The sequence below is a fragment of the Mytilus edulis genome, chromosome 10 (genome assembly GCF_963676685.1).
Source record: "Mytilus edulis chromosome 10, xbMytEdul2.2, whole genome shotgun sequence".
In the NCBI taxonomy this organism is placed as follows: Eukaryota; Metazoa; Mollusca; class Bivalvia; order Mytilida; family Mytilidae; genus Mytilus; species Mytilus edulis.
Window position 1 is genome coordinate 62,566,896 of NC_092353.1, and position 19,293 is coordinate 62,586,188.

Genomic DNA, 19,293 nt, shown 5'->3' on the forward strand with positions numbered 1-19,293 from the left:
ATTACCCACAGATTCCATTGTGGTTTCCTGTTATCTAGGCAATTATTCACTTTCTATTTATGTGCAATCTTGGTTCTTTTTTTTTTTATCTTATTATTTTATTTAACCGTTCTAGTGTCATCCGACGTTCTACGTAAGAATTTTGTTTCATTCTTGTTATCTTTTTTTCTTTATAGTTCAAAATACAAATGTTATTACCTTGAATACCTTCTAGTCAAAACCCGAATCAAAACTTTGGTTGTCAAACGTTTTTTAACCTTTTTTTGTGAATTTTATTTATCGCAGTATAAAGTATGGCAGAAAGTAAGTAACAAATCTAATTCCACATTTTATAACAAATATTGGCACCATACAGAGAACAAATTCATTATTATAATGCAATAAGTAAAACTTTGAGAACGAATTTATCTAATTTAGAGATCCATAGCCCTTCCTCTCTGGTTTAATAAATACAGATTTGATTTTCTTTGATACAGAGTTGTTAGAATCGACGTCAATTGTGTCTTCTAAAGCCTGATTGTTTGTTTCTGGTAAAAAGATTACGAAAAATGCTGATAAAAACATAAGGACAGCAAAAACCATATAGAGCAGACCTGGAATCTTTTCACTCTGAAAAGTAACGAAAATACATGCTTTATAATTTAAAAAGACATTTATCTCATGGAAGTTTCCTTATTGGGCAAAATAGACCATGGCTGACTATACAATACGGGTTTTGGTTTTGTTGAAGATAGAACAGTGACCTATAGCTGCTTAAATCCACGTCATTTCAGACTCTGATGGAGTGTTGTCTCACTGGAAAACATACCTCGTTTTCTATTTGATAAAATAAAAATGAAAACAGCCGCAAAATTGATTCTACGTCGATTGGATTATTATGGCTATTTCGAATCTTCGCATGGTCACTTAATAATTTAGGCAATCAATACAGAGAAATGAATTAGATAATCAGTTTTTGCTAGGAGCAATATTGCCTAGTATGCTGTTTCATCTGTTCTGGCCTCATTCTGTGTTTTTTCTTTTCCTTCAAGTTATAGCGCCTTGACATTTCTTTATTAAAGTTAGTCATATTTCGACAATTTTAAAAATCATAACTTAAGGATTAAAAAATAGTTCCTCATGCAAAGTAATAATCAAAGTCAAATATGAGTAGTGCATTCTATCTTTTTTCAAACATAAAAAAATTAAATGCGATACATTATATATGATATTTAGGCAGTACATATATATGTATATACCAAATCCCATAAAAATATCAAATAACCTTCTGGTGTTTTGTAGTTTCTGAGGTTTACAATTACCAAGTCTCTACGTTCAGATCATTGTTACTTATGGTTGTCAAGAATCAAATTAAGGGAATCACGTGTATCGAAAAGAGAATTAGAAATTAAAATAACAAAGTTTTATGTAACAGTAAACACGCTGATCCTAAAAAAAATGCATTGAGATGTATCCTATGTCATATTTGATTAGAGTTTCCCCAATTTATAGTATGTCATGCATATTCAGGGTGCCAACAGATTGACAATGAAGGTTGGTTTTGAAAAGTAAATCGACCAGGTTGAACCTCATGATTCTTGGTCTACAACTGTTTAAAAGGGACATGCTGAGAAATGTAAGAAATAATTTATTATTATGCTTCAGAAAACTCTTCTTTTTTTACGACCGATTACGTGAGCCGTATTTATATATCCCGTATTTCTATAATGCTATGATTATGTAGATGTAACTTACAGCAAAAATGACCATTGGAGCGACCATTGTACCAATTCCACCTGTTGCATTATGTATACCAGATCCTATGTTTCTACAAACGCGATATATGTTTTCTTATTATTGGTATAAGTATATGAATAAAAATTACAAATTATTCGCCAATCTGCATTTTCCTAAGCTCTGTGACTTATTATAAAATCGACATTACTACCTTTTGAAACACCCTTTATGTATTTCTATGCTTATTCCATCAACAGAAGCAGTTCACAAGGAATTCTTTCCAAAAGTTTTATCAGTAATATATATATAAATCAGTTAGACAACGTTCGCATAAAGACCAATTGGGAACGGTTCAAATAAAACCAAATCAATACCAATACCAATAGAATTATGTTTCGGTACAACCAATGTCCTGTTTAAATCAACATAGATAGATTTAGACAAAGGCAATGGACCCCATCGGAATCGGCTGGATCCTCAGCGATTCATTTTTAATATGTGCATAACGAACTAGAATCATTTTTAAATATAGATTAGACCAATGGTGTTCCTGTTTGAACTGTTTTACACTAGCTATTTGTTGGCCCTTTATAGTTAGCTGTTCAGTGTGAGCCAAGGCTCCACGTGAAGGCCGTACGTTAACCTATAATTGTTTTTTACATATTGTGACTTGGATGGAGAGTTGTGTCATTGGCACCCATACTACATCTTACTTTGAATCTTATTTCTTGACAGTTATTACTTTGTCTTTATCACTTTATTTATTATACCTGACAACAGTAGGATATAACTCAGCCGTCAGCAGCATAAGCGACATCCAGCCAGTAGTCACACATGATTTAGATATGAGTGCAAAAACAGTAACAAATGCCGCCTTGTCTTTTATGTCTGTTATTAATATAAAAATGGACGAACAAAGTCTAAATCTTGACCTATAAATAATTTCGTATAGATTGTCATAAAAATTTGGTAAAAAAAACAACATCAAACATACCAGCCTTAAAATTTGGTATACAAGACTTGTCAGTGGTGGTCGAACCAAACAGTTGTAAATTACTCTTCGAATAGTTCTATTTTGTGTATTTGCAATAGAACATTGTACAGTAGTATATGGTATTAAATTTTACATAAAAAGTACGTGGCATTGAATATTAGCCACTTGAAGTAAAGCAAATAAAATACTAATCAAAAAGTTGAATCATTCTATTTTCATTGCTAAGAAAAAGTTCGTTTACTTCAAACGTTATGTCTGACGTCATTCAAAAGTTAATGTGCAAATTTGATCACCGTTTCCTATAGAACTGGCAATGCCATTGCATTCGCGTGACATTTGCCTGTACTCTTTTGAAACAAGTTGCTGGAGATCAAAGTCATGACATTTTTAACCTATACAGAAATGTTTACTAAACTTTTTTTTATTGATAACGATTCCTAAAAGGTAAAATAATAAAAAAAAAAAAATTCATTCGGATATTTGTCACAGTTGAAAAATGGTCAAAAATTCATTTTGAGACTTTTCGGACATTTTGTAGAAGATTTTGTTAAATCACTGTTTTGTTATATTTGCAATATTTCACTAAGGGGTTTTGTTATTTTTATTGTGCAAGATTTAAGTCAAATTTAGAAGATTAAGCTTCATGTTTTAATTTGTTTTTCAATTAGCGACATTTTACTTCAAAATGATCTATTATTCGTATATGACAAGCCAAACCTTTAATTCCATAAATAAGTCTGCATGTTCTATTGTTAATTATTATCTATCATGTGTTAATTTTTCTGTAATCCCTTAATTGAACTATTTCACTCATTTAGAGAAATATTTGTCATGTCTTTTCAAGTAGTTTTTGGTTTGTTATATAAACTGTGTTGTTATTTTAATGTGGCAGATGTGGATTTAGTATTACACTGAGCAGTTCCAACTCTGTACAATTGTAATCCATGCTAAACTTATTAAATTATACATCGCGATAACTAGAGTCGTCTTTTGTTACAAGAGCTAGTCCCAGAGTTAGAGTATGTGCAGACTTGTCGTACTGTTTATTGTGTGTGTGTGTGGTTCCAGGCCAACACATTTTCTAGTCACAGATACACCCAGTTTCTGTTTGTGACATATTGTTCACTTTTTCTCTTTTTTTCCTATAGATACGCTTTGATTTTTATCAAAAACTGTTGCAATATTTTCATTTGAATCACTCTCGTGATTTTTTACTCATTGTAATGCAAAATATTTGATTCAACAAAACAAAAAGTTTTTTTTAATTTTTTAGATTTATTAAAACAAAAAACTCAATAAAATTGATAAAAAAAGAGATTGTGGTTAACAGAAAATATAAATGTGTCTGTTTTTATTATTATATTAGTATGTTCTGCCAGAACTAGAACATTGATATTATTTTGCAGTTCTTGTAAATACAATGTGTCGTCTAAATAAATCATTTAATCATAGGTACTATTTTCCTATCAAATGACACTTTTTTACAATTTAAACAAAAAAATATTGTTATTTTCATGAATAGGTCACCGATATCTAGAAAACTAAGAAATGCATGTCCATATGTTATTTAGCTATATAAAGTTTAAACGGTGTTATGTTACCTAATGTTTGTAATATTCCAACAACGATTCCCGAACAACCACCAATAACAAAGAACATCGAGGTTGTCCATTTTCTTCCAATGCTGTGGATATTAATGATAAGGTTTATAACATTTAATGATTAAGGCCGGGGGCTCAACGAATGATGCATCATTTATATTCAATCTTTGCATGTTCGCTAAATATAACCCAGAATGTCCTCAAACCATTGGGTCACTTAACCCAAAAGTCTGCAAACGCAGGGCAGGTGACCATAAGTTATTTTACACTGTTAGTTACACAATTAAGACTTAGTACTCATAAAGCAAGGTTCTATATATGCCTGTTATTAATTATGGTGTTCATATTGAAAGCCAGACAGGGCCGTCCAATTAGATTTTTATATTCATGTGAAAGACTTATAAACATTTGCTTGAACAATTTAAATTAACTTCACATATATAGCACTTTCAATTATTTGAAAGCATTTTATGTAATTTTTATTTCTTTTTTGTTGTTGTTGAAGAGAGTCTACGATAGCAATGCTTTCCCATTTGTTTTTAAGTTAACGACGACGCGACAACGAACGGACGACGACGGCGGACGTAAAGTAAAGAAAACAGCAAACTAATAAGTTTTGATCATCAAATTAAGCCGGTAGCATTCGATTTCACGATTAAAATCATCTATATTCTACACTTTTTTTTATGTTTTTTTCACTTGCATGATAATGGTCTGAATGCATTTTTGAAAATATCCCAAGAGTTGAATGTTACAGAGTCATTCATTGGTCTTTCTTTCGACCGGTAATCAACGTGGTGAACCGTTTGACTGTGAGGTTTTATAGTTTCAAAGCCACCTCCGACCTGAATAGGGATGTGAAAACATATTTCTCGTGTAGAGAGAATGCACAACTGAATTAGTTCCAGTATATCCTTACAGTCATACTAACCCATCGCAAGTAAGAAATGAAGGTCACCCTATATTTGTTTTCGCATAACACATGTTCTAACATTTATATGGAACAATCATAAAAAAGAAGAAAAACAATCTATTATTATAGTCAAGTTTGAATTGGGAAGATTAACACCCTAAACTGAAACAAAATTAGATATTTCATATAATCAAAATGAAATTGCTCTTTGACGTAACTTACCAGTTAGCAAAATACCATCCAGTAACCTGAACAAATCCAACAACATTAAGTAGAATTAAATTTATGTAAATATTTCCTGCAAGTTGTCCTACTCCAAAAAATATTCCGTATGCTCCGTAACCACAACTGAACCTACAAGATATGTAATGTACAATATTAGACATAGATATTAACAAATAAAAAGGGGGTAAAAAAAGTTATACTAAAAACCCTATAACAACCTTCATTCTGTATTAAAAAAAGTTCACTCCATAATACTAGCTTCAATACGTCAACCCATGATAATGTCATGTACGTCAACCCATGATAATGAATGCCTTTGAAAAAACATTTAAAGGGAAAATCATACTGTTAAAGTATGAAGAATACAAAACTCATAATTACAATGCAAAGCTACACGACAACGCCGCTGCTGCTCATTGATAATTAAAAAAGGGGGGAGGGCTTATTAAATCAATTCAAATTTACCAAGGGATTTAGAACCGATCGCTTTGGCGCTGTCGTGCTGAATGACCGAAACCCCCGTTCCCGAAACTGACCATACAATAGGTGCGACACCTTTACATCATGAAAAAGACAATAGAAAATATTTTCACTCTAATTCACTACTTTCAACCGTATGAAATTATATTTAATAAATGTAGAGTGTTGATTTTACCAGTAATACAGTCTTTCGATATTATAACATCCCCATCAACGCCATTCTACATCATTATTTACTTACCAAGCGACCATCAGTAAAAGTGTAAACTTTAAAAGTCTAGGATTATCTATGATATCTAGAATACTGTATTTCTTTCCTTCAGACACTAAATCTTCTACTTGTATTACTTCCGCGTGAAATTTTTCATACTCTGGTGGTTTTTTATTATTTATTTTCGCTAATCTTTTTATGACGTGATATGCCTTCTGAATTTTCCAATGCGTCACCAACCATCTGAAGCTTTCAGGTACAAACCTTTAAAATATTGTTAAAACATTAAGAGACAAAATCCAGTAACTACTATTATCCAGTGTTTATCGTTAATTGCTGTCTGTCGGAATGGTTTTTCATGTCTGTAGTATATAGATCAGGCCGTTCATTATCTCAATTGAATTGTTTCCGATTTTGTCATCCTGGGCCATTTATAGCTTACTTATTCATACGATAAGTGTTCAGTATTGGAAAACGTATGGTGACCTGTAATTGTTCGCAACTTTATCCTTTTGTCTTTTTGCATGGTTCTTTTTTTACAATTATATCACATCTCGCTTTTTATAAATCACCAGAGAATAGGGGAAAAATTTAAAAAGTCAATTGTTCATGAACAATTGAAAGGTCTTTCCTTCTTAGTTAAAAAATGTATGGTCCTAAGGACTTTTATGTTCATAACAAGTGGTTGCTAAGGACAAAAATCATTCCTAAGGATAAAAATATTACTACCAGTATTAAAAATGTCATATGTACTATTCATAGTATTTAAAGTTAAAATGAATAAGTGATTGCTAAGGACTTAAAATATCGTTGTTAGGGGACAAAAATGTCATTTCCAGTATTAAAAAATTCATATTATATTATTCATAGCCTTATAAGTTCAAAAATATATGGTTGCTAAGGTGTTTTAGGTCGTTGCTAGGGACCTTGACCTCTGACCTTGACCTAATTTTATCGATCTTATAAGGCTGAACATTTTTTGCTTTTCAAAGTTTTTTTCTATCTCTAACCTCTTTTGAGTTACAAGCGAAAAATCATCATTTCGGACCCGAAAAACAGTTTTCGTGCACTAGGTCCATAATAGTTGGTCCAATAATTTTAAACCAAACATAACAAATGTAGATCTGGACAAGACACACATTTTCTCCGTTATATTTTATCAGCCATCTTTCACGGTTATTGAGTAAATCCGATAACAAGCTATGGTCAAAATCTAGGTCATGACCTTGACCTTTGACCTTAGGTCAGTTTTCTTAGTCACGTAAATTGATGATCATTGGTGAAGATCCTAGGTGGCTACAACTTACGGTTTCTGAGTTTTAGTGGCCAACCGACATCGGTGAATTTTCGAAACAGCATAAATCTATCAATGAGTCGTTGAATCTTTTCGATCCATATGTAACGAAGAACCAGGGTCTGTTTCTGAACAAATTCCACCCTTTGCCTTTTCTACCTATTATGGTTACGGAGTTAGAATGATAACAAGGTTTTCGGTGTTAGGGGAGATAACCCCTATAAAGGAAATGTAACAGGATCGTGCCCTCACCACAAGATAGCTTTTGGTCAACTGATACTAGGTACCTAATATCATTTTAACATGACGCATACTTTTTTTGGGAAATGTCGTTAAAGTTTGGCGGAAAGAATAATAATAATAATCAGAAGATATACAGTAAGGTTTTTCCTTAAAGAAAAAGGAAAGACCTTAATTAAAAACCAATTGTTCAGAGAACAATTGAAGGTCTTTCCACCAGTTAATCTCTATTTTAATATTAAAATATTAAAAATCAGTCTAAAATGTCAGTTCCTATGGCTTTATGATGAATAGATATGAATTTAAAGCAAAGGTCAAAATCTAGAACGTCAAATTAACCTATGACATTGACCTCAATTTCAAGGTCACAAACTGAGGATCTCAAATCAAAAGCCCCTAGGTCTCTAATATGTATGGTTAATAAGTTATATCACTTTAAGCATAATTTTAGATATGATAGGGGCAAAAACTCCCATTTATTGTCTGCGCACCCTTTCAACTAAAATTATTAAGTTACGACATGTCACAACTAACAATTTAGTAAAAATGATTTGTCAATATCTTATAAGGTTAATGAAAATGAGTGAAAATAAGCCAAAATCAAAATTTAGAATATGACCTTGACCTTTGACCTTGGCCTAATTTTAATTTTTTTTAGACCAAGGATCTTAAATCAGAAATTATATCAGAAAGACCTAATAATCAAAAGAAATACAGTAAGGTCTTTCCTTATAGAAAAAGAAAAGACCTTAACAAACAATTAGAGGAACTTCTGATCAAAACACAGTAAGGTCAGGAGCATTGATAGGTTGAGCATCTCAATTCTGTAATATCAGCACAACATATTAAGTAGAAAGTGTTAAATGAAAGTTACTTGTCTACATCAGGTGAAAAACGGGAAAACCAAACAATGATCATAATTAAGGGTAAGGACAGACATCAGCATCCTGGTCAAATGATAGGGAGACAAAAAGACAATCAAACGTCTGCAAAATATACTTTTATCCATCATACAAAATCGACGGTGAATACAAGTGCCAAAGAAATATAAGTAGTTCCTGATTAACTATGTGTACCGTTTGTGTTGCTCGTGGTTATATACACTCAACGTCTTCTCAGCGGTTGTAAAGTGCTTTTTCTAAATCAATTATTAAAAATTTTGAATCAGTAGTCCACAGCTTTCACAATAAAGTGCATTACCTTTTGATGTTGATGTATATGTGTCATTAGAATTACCACACAAAATGATTCTATTTTTATTTTTCATGCAGCACATCAAAGATAAGATTAATTTACCCATTGTAGTATAGAATTACCACACATCTTAAATTCACTTGAATACATTGACCTGTTATCTTGTCGACTTGAAAGCCAGCCAGACATATGGCTTATGTCCTTAGGAGAGACCTTGATGAAATTTGAAAGTTAAACAACTCTTAATTTTCACGGGAACGAATATTTTGTAAAAACGTTGAAGTGATTAGATCATCACTGACGAAATCTTAAAAAAAAGACGCCAAGGTCGAAAATAGTTCTAGCTCATAATGAAGAAAATATCAACGGTCTTAGAGCAAGAAAGTCTCCTCACGTACCCGAAATTTTGTCATAGCTTGTGGACATGTGTTGCTGGTGGATAAAGTCGCACCGACTTACACTTGACTTTTCTCTGCGGTTACAAAGCTCGTTGTCGAAATCAACTTAATTTTGAATCAGTTTTCCACAACCCCGACAATAAAGTACAATACGCTTAGATACAGATACAACAGTGTCCTTAAACTAGGAGAATATCATTTTATAGATTTCATTGTTTCGAGCTTCTCTGTGCGATAGAACAGTTGATTGGATACTAGCAGTAGTGACAGCTTGACATTCCTTCATAAAATGAGCTGCGTGTCGACGTACTTTAGATATGCTTATTGCAATATATAGTTATAAAGTTCTTTTATCTAAAAACGAAGTTTCAAGCATAAAAATATTATGAAGAATAAGTATACTGTGTGTGTCCATGTAGCCGTGAGATATGGGATACGTATTTTCAAATCAGACAAACTTCTTCGTGCAAGTGACTTCATATTCGATAAAGTAATTTCAAAAGGGGATGGAATGCCCATCGATTGATAAAGGGGAACAAAAGAAAATAATTAAATTAGTCCCGACTCCATTCAATCGTTCTTAAGCTCACGTATAAACGTATATTTTTTATGTTAATTTATTATTGTGCAGTGTTTAATGCGATCAACAGGGAATGTCACTTGCTGAAAGTCACAAATGATGGCTAAAATGCATCATGAAACAATTACCATATTTTGACTTCAAGGCTCGGGTCGGTGTACCATGAAATAGTGCATTATAGTTTAAACAAAGAAGTAATTCGGTATAAGAAATGTCTAAATTGATAAGTTCTACATTGCATTTAAAAATCCATTGCAAGAATATTGTATGATTAGAAATCATCGCCCGCTGTTGCAAGTTCAGTTTCGCCACGTTTCGTGCTTGTCATGAGACGATATTTAAGGGGTTTCGATTGTTAAACTCGTAAAATCAAATAACGAACATATTCCTACTCAATCTGAGGAAGAGTGGCTCATTTTCTTCTAGTAATGTTTATCGTTTGTTAGATGTTTTACTTTCAATGCAATATAAAATTTTAAATGTTTGCATATCGTATAACAATTTTAAATTATTCATTTTAAAAAAAATATCAGAAGATAATGGGAAATATTAAAGAATCGTGATATAAATTTAAAGAAAAGAAGAACACCCAACACAAATTTTATTAAAATTGAAAATCCAACTGATTAAAAGTCTAAAATTCTTTACACATAAAACAAGTACTTCGTATCTCAAAATGTCAAAATAGAGCTTTCCACATTTTATCAACCGTTAGTGAACTATTTTTGAAGATTACGAATCCGTGGCTCCATTGCAAATTTAACGCAAAATAAATTGAATTACTTTTTTTTATTTTTTTTAGAAAATACTGTAAAATAATTTTAATGGAAGCTTTCGGTAAGTATTTGATAGGACGTACGCCCATTCATGAGGGCGTGACAAATTGTCACTAATGTGCAATCAGCTTTTCTGCTGTACAAAGTTTGACATTTGAACAGTGTAAATGACAATGTTATAAAACTATGAAATTGTCTTTTAATATGAAATAAAATTGAGAATGGAAATGGGGAATGTGCCAAAGAGACAACAACCCGACCATAGAAAAAAACAACAGCAGAAGATCACCAACAGGTCTTCAATGTAGCGAGACATTCCTGCACCCGGAGGCGTCCTTCAGCTGGCCCCTAAACAAATATATACTAGTTCAGTGATAATGAACGCCATACTAATTTCCAAATTGTACACAAGAAACTAAAATTAAAATAATACAAAACTAACAAAGGCCAGAGGCTCCTGACTTGGGACAGGCGCAAAAATGCGGCGGGGTAAAACATGTTTGTGAGATCTCAACCCCCCCCCCTAATACCTCTAGCCAATGTAGAAAAGTAAACGCATAACAATACGCACATTAAAATTCAGTCCATGAGAAGTCCGAGTCTGATGTCAGGAGATGTAACCAAAGAAAATAAACAAAATGACAATAATACATAAATAACAACAGACTACTAGCAGTTAACTGACATGCCAGCTCCAGACTTCAATTAAACTGACCGAAAGATTATGATTTCATCATATGAACATCAGGCACAATCCTTCCCGTTAGGGGTTTAGTATCATACCATCATAACATATATGAGAAGAACATAACCCGTGTCATGCCAACAACTGGTTTTTGAATAAATGTGTTTAGTTCCGATGTAAAGACCCTATAAGGGAATCAATATTCACGCCAAAATATGCAATCTTTAATGACCTGAAAACAGTATCGTAACTATATCCCTTCTTAATAAGTCTATTCAAAGGTTTTGTTAGTTTTTGAGGTGAATACTGACACCTTTGTGCTTTATAAAGAATATTTCCATAAAAAATTGGATGTGAAATACCTGAACGTATAAGAAGTCTGCATGTTGAGCTATATTTTCGAATGATGTCCTTATACCGATGATAACATTTAGTAAATGTTTTAACTAGTTTGTGATATCGAAAACTATTTACTATACTTTTGTGACTGTGTTATCCTGATTTAAAACTTAATTGATTTAGAAAAAGTACTTTGCAACCGCTGAGAAGACGTTGAGTGTTTATGACGAGATGAGATATGATTGTCAATGACATATCTATCCAAAAGAATCCAAATTACACGGATCAAGTAAATGATATTATATACAGTCATCCTCATTTCTTGATAAGCTTTAAAAATGGAAAATTAAATTGGTCTATGGTAAATGACAAAAGTAATATTTTCGTGTTCATCAGTAATAACCAAATAAAATTAAATTTTCTCTCTAACTATGCTATATGTTAATCTCAACAAAGAAATGCACGTACGTACTTAAGACCACGTATCATTCTACTTTCTTAACCATTGTTAACCCCTTCCTTTATTCCTAGTTTATTTATCTTATCATATCTCATTTTTTATTTGCCTTTCATATAAACATTGTTTATGAAAAATGTTTTAGAATTTGAATAATGCTTTCAAACGCTTTTAAGGTGATCGAATTCCTGAGCCAGACAGCCTGGCAGGGTGTCCTTTAAGAAGTATAAGAGCTGACCACGAGTATAACTGTGGTACGAGCTCATTGCGATATATGTAAAATCGTCAATAGCGGAGGATTGATAGATGCCGTCACTGTTTGCTTGGCCGTTATTGGATAATTATGTAGGATGGTTTTGCGTTCAATTTATCGAAGCCACAATCCGATCGTCATTCTCATTTATGACAGGTTGCTCGATCCCTTTGCTTGATGAATAATTAAAAAAAGAAGTGTGGCATAATTGCTAATGAGACAACTCTCCACCAGAGTTCAAACGTCGTAACAGGTTAGCAACTGCAATAGGTAACCGTACGGCCTTCAACAATGAGCAAAACCCACAACACATAGTAAGCTATAAAAGGCCCCGAAATTCAAAATGTAACACAATGCAAACGAGAAAACTAACGACCGGATTTATGTACAAGACAATAATTTGAAAACAAATATATATACTGCAACAAACGACAACCATTGAACTGCAGGCTTCGGACTCGGGATAGGATCATACAAAAAGCGGATGGTTGAAAGATGTGTGCGCCAACCCTTCCTCTTACCTGGGACAGCACAACATACATGTACACACAAACTATTTAAAAAATCAGTTGTATTCCATACAATGCACAAAAACAACTAACAAAATCACAAGACACAAAGTAAAGAAATTAAAGTACTTGCAGTGACTAAAAGCTATAAGGGAATCAATATTCACGCCAAAATATGCAATCTTTAATGACCTGAAAACAGTATCGTAACTATATCCCTTCTTAATAAGTCTATTCAAAGGTTTTGTTAGTTTTTGAGGTGAATACTGACACCTTTGTGCTTTATAAAGAATATTTCCATAAAAAATTGGATGTGAAATACCTGAACGTATAAGAAGTCTGCATGTTGAGCTATATTTTCGAATGATGTCCTTATACCGATGATAACATTTAGTAAATGTTTTAACTAGTTTGTGATATCGAAAACTATTTACTATACTTTTGTGACTGTGTTATCCTGATTTAAAACTTAATTAATTTAGAAAAAGTACTTTGCAACCGCTGAGAAGACGTTGAGTGTTTATGACGAGATGAGATATGATTGTCAATGACATATCTATCCAAAAGAATCCAAATTACACGGATCAAGTAAATGATATTATATACAGTCATCCTCATTTCTTGATAAGCTTTAAAAATGGAAAATTAAATTGGTCTATGGTAAATGACAAAAGTAATATTTTCGTGTTCATCAGTAATAACCAAATAAAATTAAATTTTCTCTCTAACTATGCTATATGTTAATCTCAACAAAGAAATGCACGTACGTACTTAAGACCACGTATCATTCTACTTTCTTAACCATTGTTAACCCCTTCCTTTATTCCTAGTTTATTTATCTTATCATATCTCATTTTTATTTGCCTTTCATATAAACATTGTTTATGAAAAATGTTTTAGAATTTGAATAATGCTTTCAAACGCTTTTAAGGTGATCGAATTCCTGAGCCAGACAGCCTGGCAGGGTGTCCTTTAAGAAGTATAAGAGCTGACCACGAGTATAACTGTGGTACGAGCTCATTGCGATATATGTAAAATCGTCAATAGCGGAGGATTGATAGATGCCGTCACTGTTTGCTTGGCCGTTATTGGATAATTATGTAGGATGGTTTTGCGTTCAATTTATCGAAGCCACAATCCGATCGTCATTCTCATTTATGACAGGTTGCTCGATCCCTTTGCTTGATGAATAATTAAAAAAAGAAGTGTGGCATAATTGCTAATGAGACAACTCTCCACCAGAGTTCAAACGTCGTAACAGGTTAGCAACTGCAATAGGTAACCGTACGGCCTTCAACAATGAGCAAAACCCACAACACATAGTAAGCTATAAAAGGCCCCGAAATTCAAAATGTAACACAATGCAAACGAGAAAACTAACGACCGGATTTATGTACAAGACAATAATTTGAAAACAAATATATATACTGCAACAAACGACAACCATTGAACTGCAGGCTTCGGACTCGGGATAGGATCATACAAAAAGCGGATGGTTGAAAGATGTGTGCGCCAACCCTTCCTCTTACCTGGGACAGCACAACATACATGTACACACAAACTATTTAAAAAATCAGTTGTATTCCATACAATGCACAAAAACAACTAACAAAATCACAAGACACAAAGTAAAGAAATTAAAGTACTTGCAGTGACTAAAAGCTAGTTCAACAACAATAAAAACTAATAAAAAAAATCATGTATCTAAATTTAAACATCAATCAGTTTGCATTCAACTTCCAATGGATTCAGTGTAAAGACGTGACTTGTAATCAGTAGTGCACATTCCGGGTTTTATTCTTATCCAACGTGATTATTTTTCTTCCTCGACTTGTAGCGTCATAAAAATGTTCGTTTTACTTATCAAGGACGTTTGAAATTCATTGACTGGCAGTGTTGATGGATACCTTGTCTTAGTCGCTCTCCATTGGGAATAATGACTTAAAACATACAAAATAAATTGGAACTGAAATAATTGTAGGCATCAAGGGAATAAGTTATCTTTTATCACCATACCCTCGTCATTACGAAGTTGTGTTATCTTACCTACATATTTAAACTGCAAAATTTATGAATATCTCATCACAATGGACAAATTAAACTACATAGTTTTTCTTTTTTCTCTGATTTGTTTTATATATCATTGTAATATTATCAAGACTAGAATTTTATACTGACCCTGTTATGTTTACTCACCAAATGATTAACAGCAAAAATGGAACAACTAACGTTGCAGTACCTATTTGGATGTACCGCCAATCATGGAGCCACCAGCAAAGACATGCATACAATATTCCAAACACTTCTCTACACGGCAGAAATCTTAGCATTGATCTGGATTCTCGTGTTGTGAACTCCAGAACAAATGTAAAATTTACAGACGAGACAAACCCACATCCCATGCCGATAAAAAATCTGAGTGCTGCGAACATTTGCCAGGATGTTGAGAAGGCAGCCGCGGTGTTGAATACTAACAATGCCGACAATGCTGAAACGTATGTTAATTTACGCCCTATAGTATCTGCCATTTGTCCAGAAACAAATCCACCAGCTATTACACCACCCATTTGTAATGATGTAATTGTGGATGGAATCCAACTCCTCTCACATACCAGGTCCCACTTAAATAGATAATTTACAATTGGTATTTACATATATAAAATAAAACTTATATTAAAAACACACACGCTTAATTGTGGATGATTGTTTTTCTTCAATAAATGATTTTCTTTTGTAAATGTTTGGTACATGTTTTTCTTTTTTAACTTTGATTGGACGAGGAACACAATACGAAATATGCATAGACCAATTCACTCACAGTATATGTTTGTGTGTAACTTGGTCCAGTTTATACACCAATAAATTAAACCCTTATAGTTCTTTTAAATCGCAGACCAAGAATTTGTTCGTCTATCACATTTTATTGTGTTTTGTTCATTTGATTTACCTGGCGTGTGAAAATATAAAAGTAGTAACGTCGACATCGTTTATCTAAAAGTAATTCACTTCAAAAACTGCTACCTGAAGCCTTCTCGGCAAATCATATTAACGTATTACCAAATATGTATATCATATAAAAACACTGCAGTAGGCAACATTGGTTACGTTTATTGTACCATAACGTTAAATATTAACTAGAAGTCGTAAGGTAAAATATTTACCAGAAATCTTTATTCTCCTAACATACCTCAGAGACAACAGTAGACATCTCAGGGTCAAAAAGCCTGTTGTTACACTTTACAGAAATATTACTTGCAGTCAGCACACACACTTCCGATATATTATACGCTTTATATTCAAGACCGTATAATGTAGTCAAGTTACAACGCCAATTCGGAACAGCACCTCCAAAGGTCATCATCAAAGTGCTCCAGTTATCCGTTATTTTGCTTCCAAAAATCAGTAATACAAGTATCCATTGAAAGGGTCCAAATCCTCCAATTTTATCTATAGTCTCTTCTAAATATTCATTTAAGTCTGTCATTTGAAATCTGATCTACTGCAAATACTAAAAATACATTAAAATTAAATAATACATTAATAAATGTTGACACGGATATATGTCTCGCCTGTCGGTAGACAATTCAGTAAAAGACGTCACAACCTGATGGACCGCAAAATAGCTTATTAATTCAAGGTTGTTCGACTATGACATAGAGGTCAGCGCGTTAAAATGAACGTCAAACTGAGATGTTCTGACATTAATACAACTTCATAGAAAATATCAGTATTTATCATAATTAGTTCCTGTTTAAAAATTAACTTGAGCAGAATACATAACATTGAAAATTGGTAATTCATTGAAAATCACTGAACCATGACCTAGGGTATAGCAACAAACGAAAACCACTTTGGACAGACACATACAGAATGTGACAGGGTTAAACATGTTTTCTGGCGCCAAACACTCCCCCTAACGTTGGACAGTGGTGAAACAGTTGCAAAACAAAGTATAAAAATCGGTTGAAAAAGGACTAACTCATCAGATTGATATATCAGATTGGCACCAAAATGTAATGTAACAAAAATACCAAAGACGCAAAGTACAGATCTGAGAGTTATCGTAGTTACTGAAAATTAGTTCAAAGCCAATAAGAACTAATAAAAATCATGTGTATAAGACTTGAATATCAATCAGTACAAATCGTTTAAGCATATTCAGTTATTAATAAGTAAAGACTATCAACATTGATATGTGTAGATAACCAACACGAATATATCGAATCTTAGAAACGAAATCTAACAGACCAAAACAAATCGTCATCCTACTTTGCATGTTTGTCTCTCCATATTCATATTTAGGTCTTTCCACTTAAAGGGGCACTAGCTACGAGATACATAAAAAATCTTAAGTTTGATTTTTTTTTGTTCAATCAATAATGAAAGTGAAATAGTGAAATAGCAATTCGCTTTTTGCAGCCAAAAAGGTTCAATTTTGTCAAATTACGCTAAGAAACATTGATAATTAGTTATTCACTTGCAAGTGAATGAGTCGACCTCTTTAAATCCGTATTCATGTGAACTTCAATTTAACCCTAGCAAGAGATTCACAACGCATGCATTGTACGTGTACTGGTTATTTAAAGAAAAAGAATGTCAACAATGAAAGTGAAACTACGGTAAATCATTTGATTACTAAGTCGATGCACATAAAATCATTCTTATACGGTTTAAAACAATGAGAAACATTTATTTTTAATCTATAAAATAAAATCAAACAGAACTATAAAAATCCAACTGCACGTGTTGGTTTAATCTATTCATATCTTTATTTATGTTTACATCGCTTATATGGTCATCTGAGGTCAAATCGATAGGTAATTAGATGGCGTCTAGACTAAAATGCAGACGAAACGAACCTATTATAATATTATCTACCTCATGCTCTGTAAACTGTTTATGTTAGACTTTTGATAGTTTGGATAAATGTTTTACATTGTTCTAAATCAAATATGAGAATTTGAGTCAAATCGGTGACCATGAATTTGACAGCTAGTGCCCCTTTAAAGGCCTTTTGTTTTTCTTCTGATTATTTTTTTCTGCCGTCTGAGATGCTGTTTTGTCTTACAACATATCGAATGGATTTTTGGCCAATGATGTTGTACCGTAATGGGGGTTTCAAAACTCACCCTGTATGACCGAACTTAATCTTATAGGAGTTATCTCCCCACGTCCCCTTTTCTTGTTATCGCTATATCTTTAAAACCGTAAAAGATTTTAGCCAACTGTTTTCACCAAATTGTTTGTCTCTTTTTGAGAATGATTTGGTTAATTTTGACTTGAGTGATCGGAAGACATCTTATGGGAGTTATTTCATTGAAAATTTAAGATAGGCGATTTGTCGGATAAATTCATACGTTATAAGTCTTAGAGGCCTACAGTCTTTTGATATGAAGTCCTTGGTCCATTTGAAGGAAATTGAGGTCAAGGTCAAAGGTCAAGGTCATGTAATAAATTTTGAATTTTGCTTGTTATTGTTATACCAAAGAAACTGTGACAGTAAATGATATGATGTGTTTGCCAAATAACTGTTTACAAAAAGGCACAACTTCAACCTATTTAAGTCGAAGAGTTTTGGTTAACCCTTATAGGTGTTTTCCCCCCTTTTGTATTTGAAATCAGTATTTCTCCACAACCATACAAGTGATTGACCTGGGGTCTTTTGATTTGAGATCACTGAACTATGACCTCAAAATTGAGGTCAAGGTAAAAGGTCAATTTGACGTTCTAGATTTTGACCTTTGCTAAAAATTCTTTCTGGTTTATTATAAAACAATTAAGTCTTATGCATAAACCTATCAATCTTTATTTTTTATATCAGTTTGATTTACCACATTACATCAACACGGAGTGACATTTTCTTACATCGTATTTTAAATTTCATTCTTATTATCGAGGTGGAAAGACCTTCAATTGTTCTCTGAAGAATTGGTTTTTAATTATGTTTATATCGTGTATTTTTAACAAAACAATTGATTAGGTTCAAAAACATGTGGGTCTTTCTTTGTGCATAAGCATAAATTCCCTGAGAAAAAAATCCAGAGACAGATAAATGATTGATCTTTTTAAAGAATTAAGTTGCATTTTATTGGAAAAAACCCTTAAAATCGACAATAATTTCATTGAAAAGAACAGTCGAGTACACCTTTATATGTTCACGCGTGTTTAAGTTGACTATATTATCTTGAAATTGGATAAAGCAAACATATTGGATGCATCATCTTGCTTCGGATTCTATCATTTTTTCATATATATTTAGGATACAGATTGATATAATAACATTAAAACTCCACATAACTACAAAATGAAATATCTGGGTCAAGTGAAATACCTTCCTTCTATTGGGTCAACAGCAGAGTAGGCGTGTTCGAATAACAAATTTTGTACTAAAAGTACTTGACGATAAAAATTTCTGGTGGATCTTAAAA

General features: G+C 32.7%; 1 protein-coding gene across 1 annotated transcript; it reads right to left on the reverse strand.

The window, feature by feature from the left end:
• Positions 1-315: 315 nt before the first annotated feature.
• On the reverse strand, positions 316-19,242 carry LOC139492215 (organic anion transporter 3-like). Its single transcript, XM_071280398.1, has 9 exons — positions 19,197-19,242; positions 16,053-16,373; positions 15,062-15,486; positions 6,171-6,404; positions 5,447-5,578; positions 4,312-4,394; positions 2,487-2,604; positions 1,735-1,807; positions 316-609 (listed from the first exon to the last, which is right to left on the reverse strand). Exons 2-9 carry the CDS (start codon positions 16,347-16,349, stop codon positions 409-411), a joined length of 1,563 nt encoding a protein of 520 aa, XP_071136499.1. The 5' UTR covers positions 16,350-16,373; positions 19,197-19,242; the 3' UTR covers positions 316-408.
• Positions 19,243-19,293: the final 51 nt, after the last annotated feature.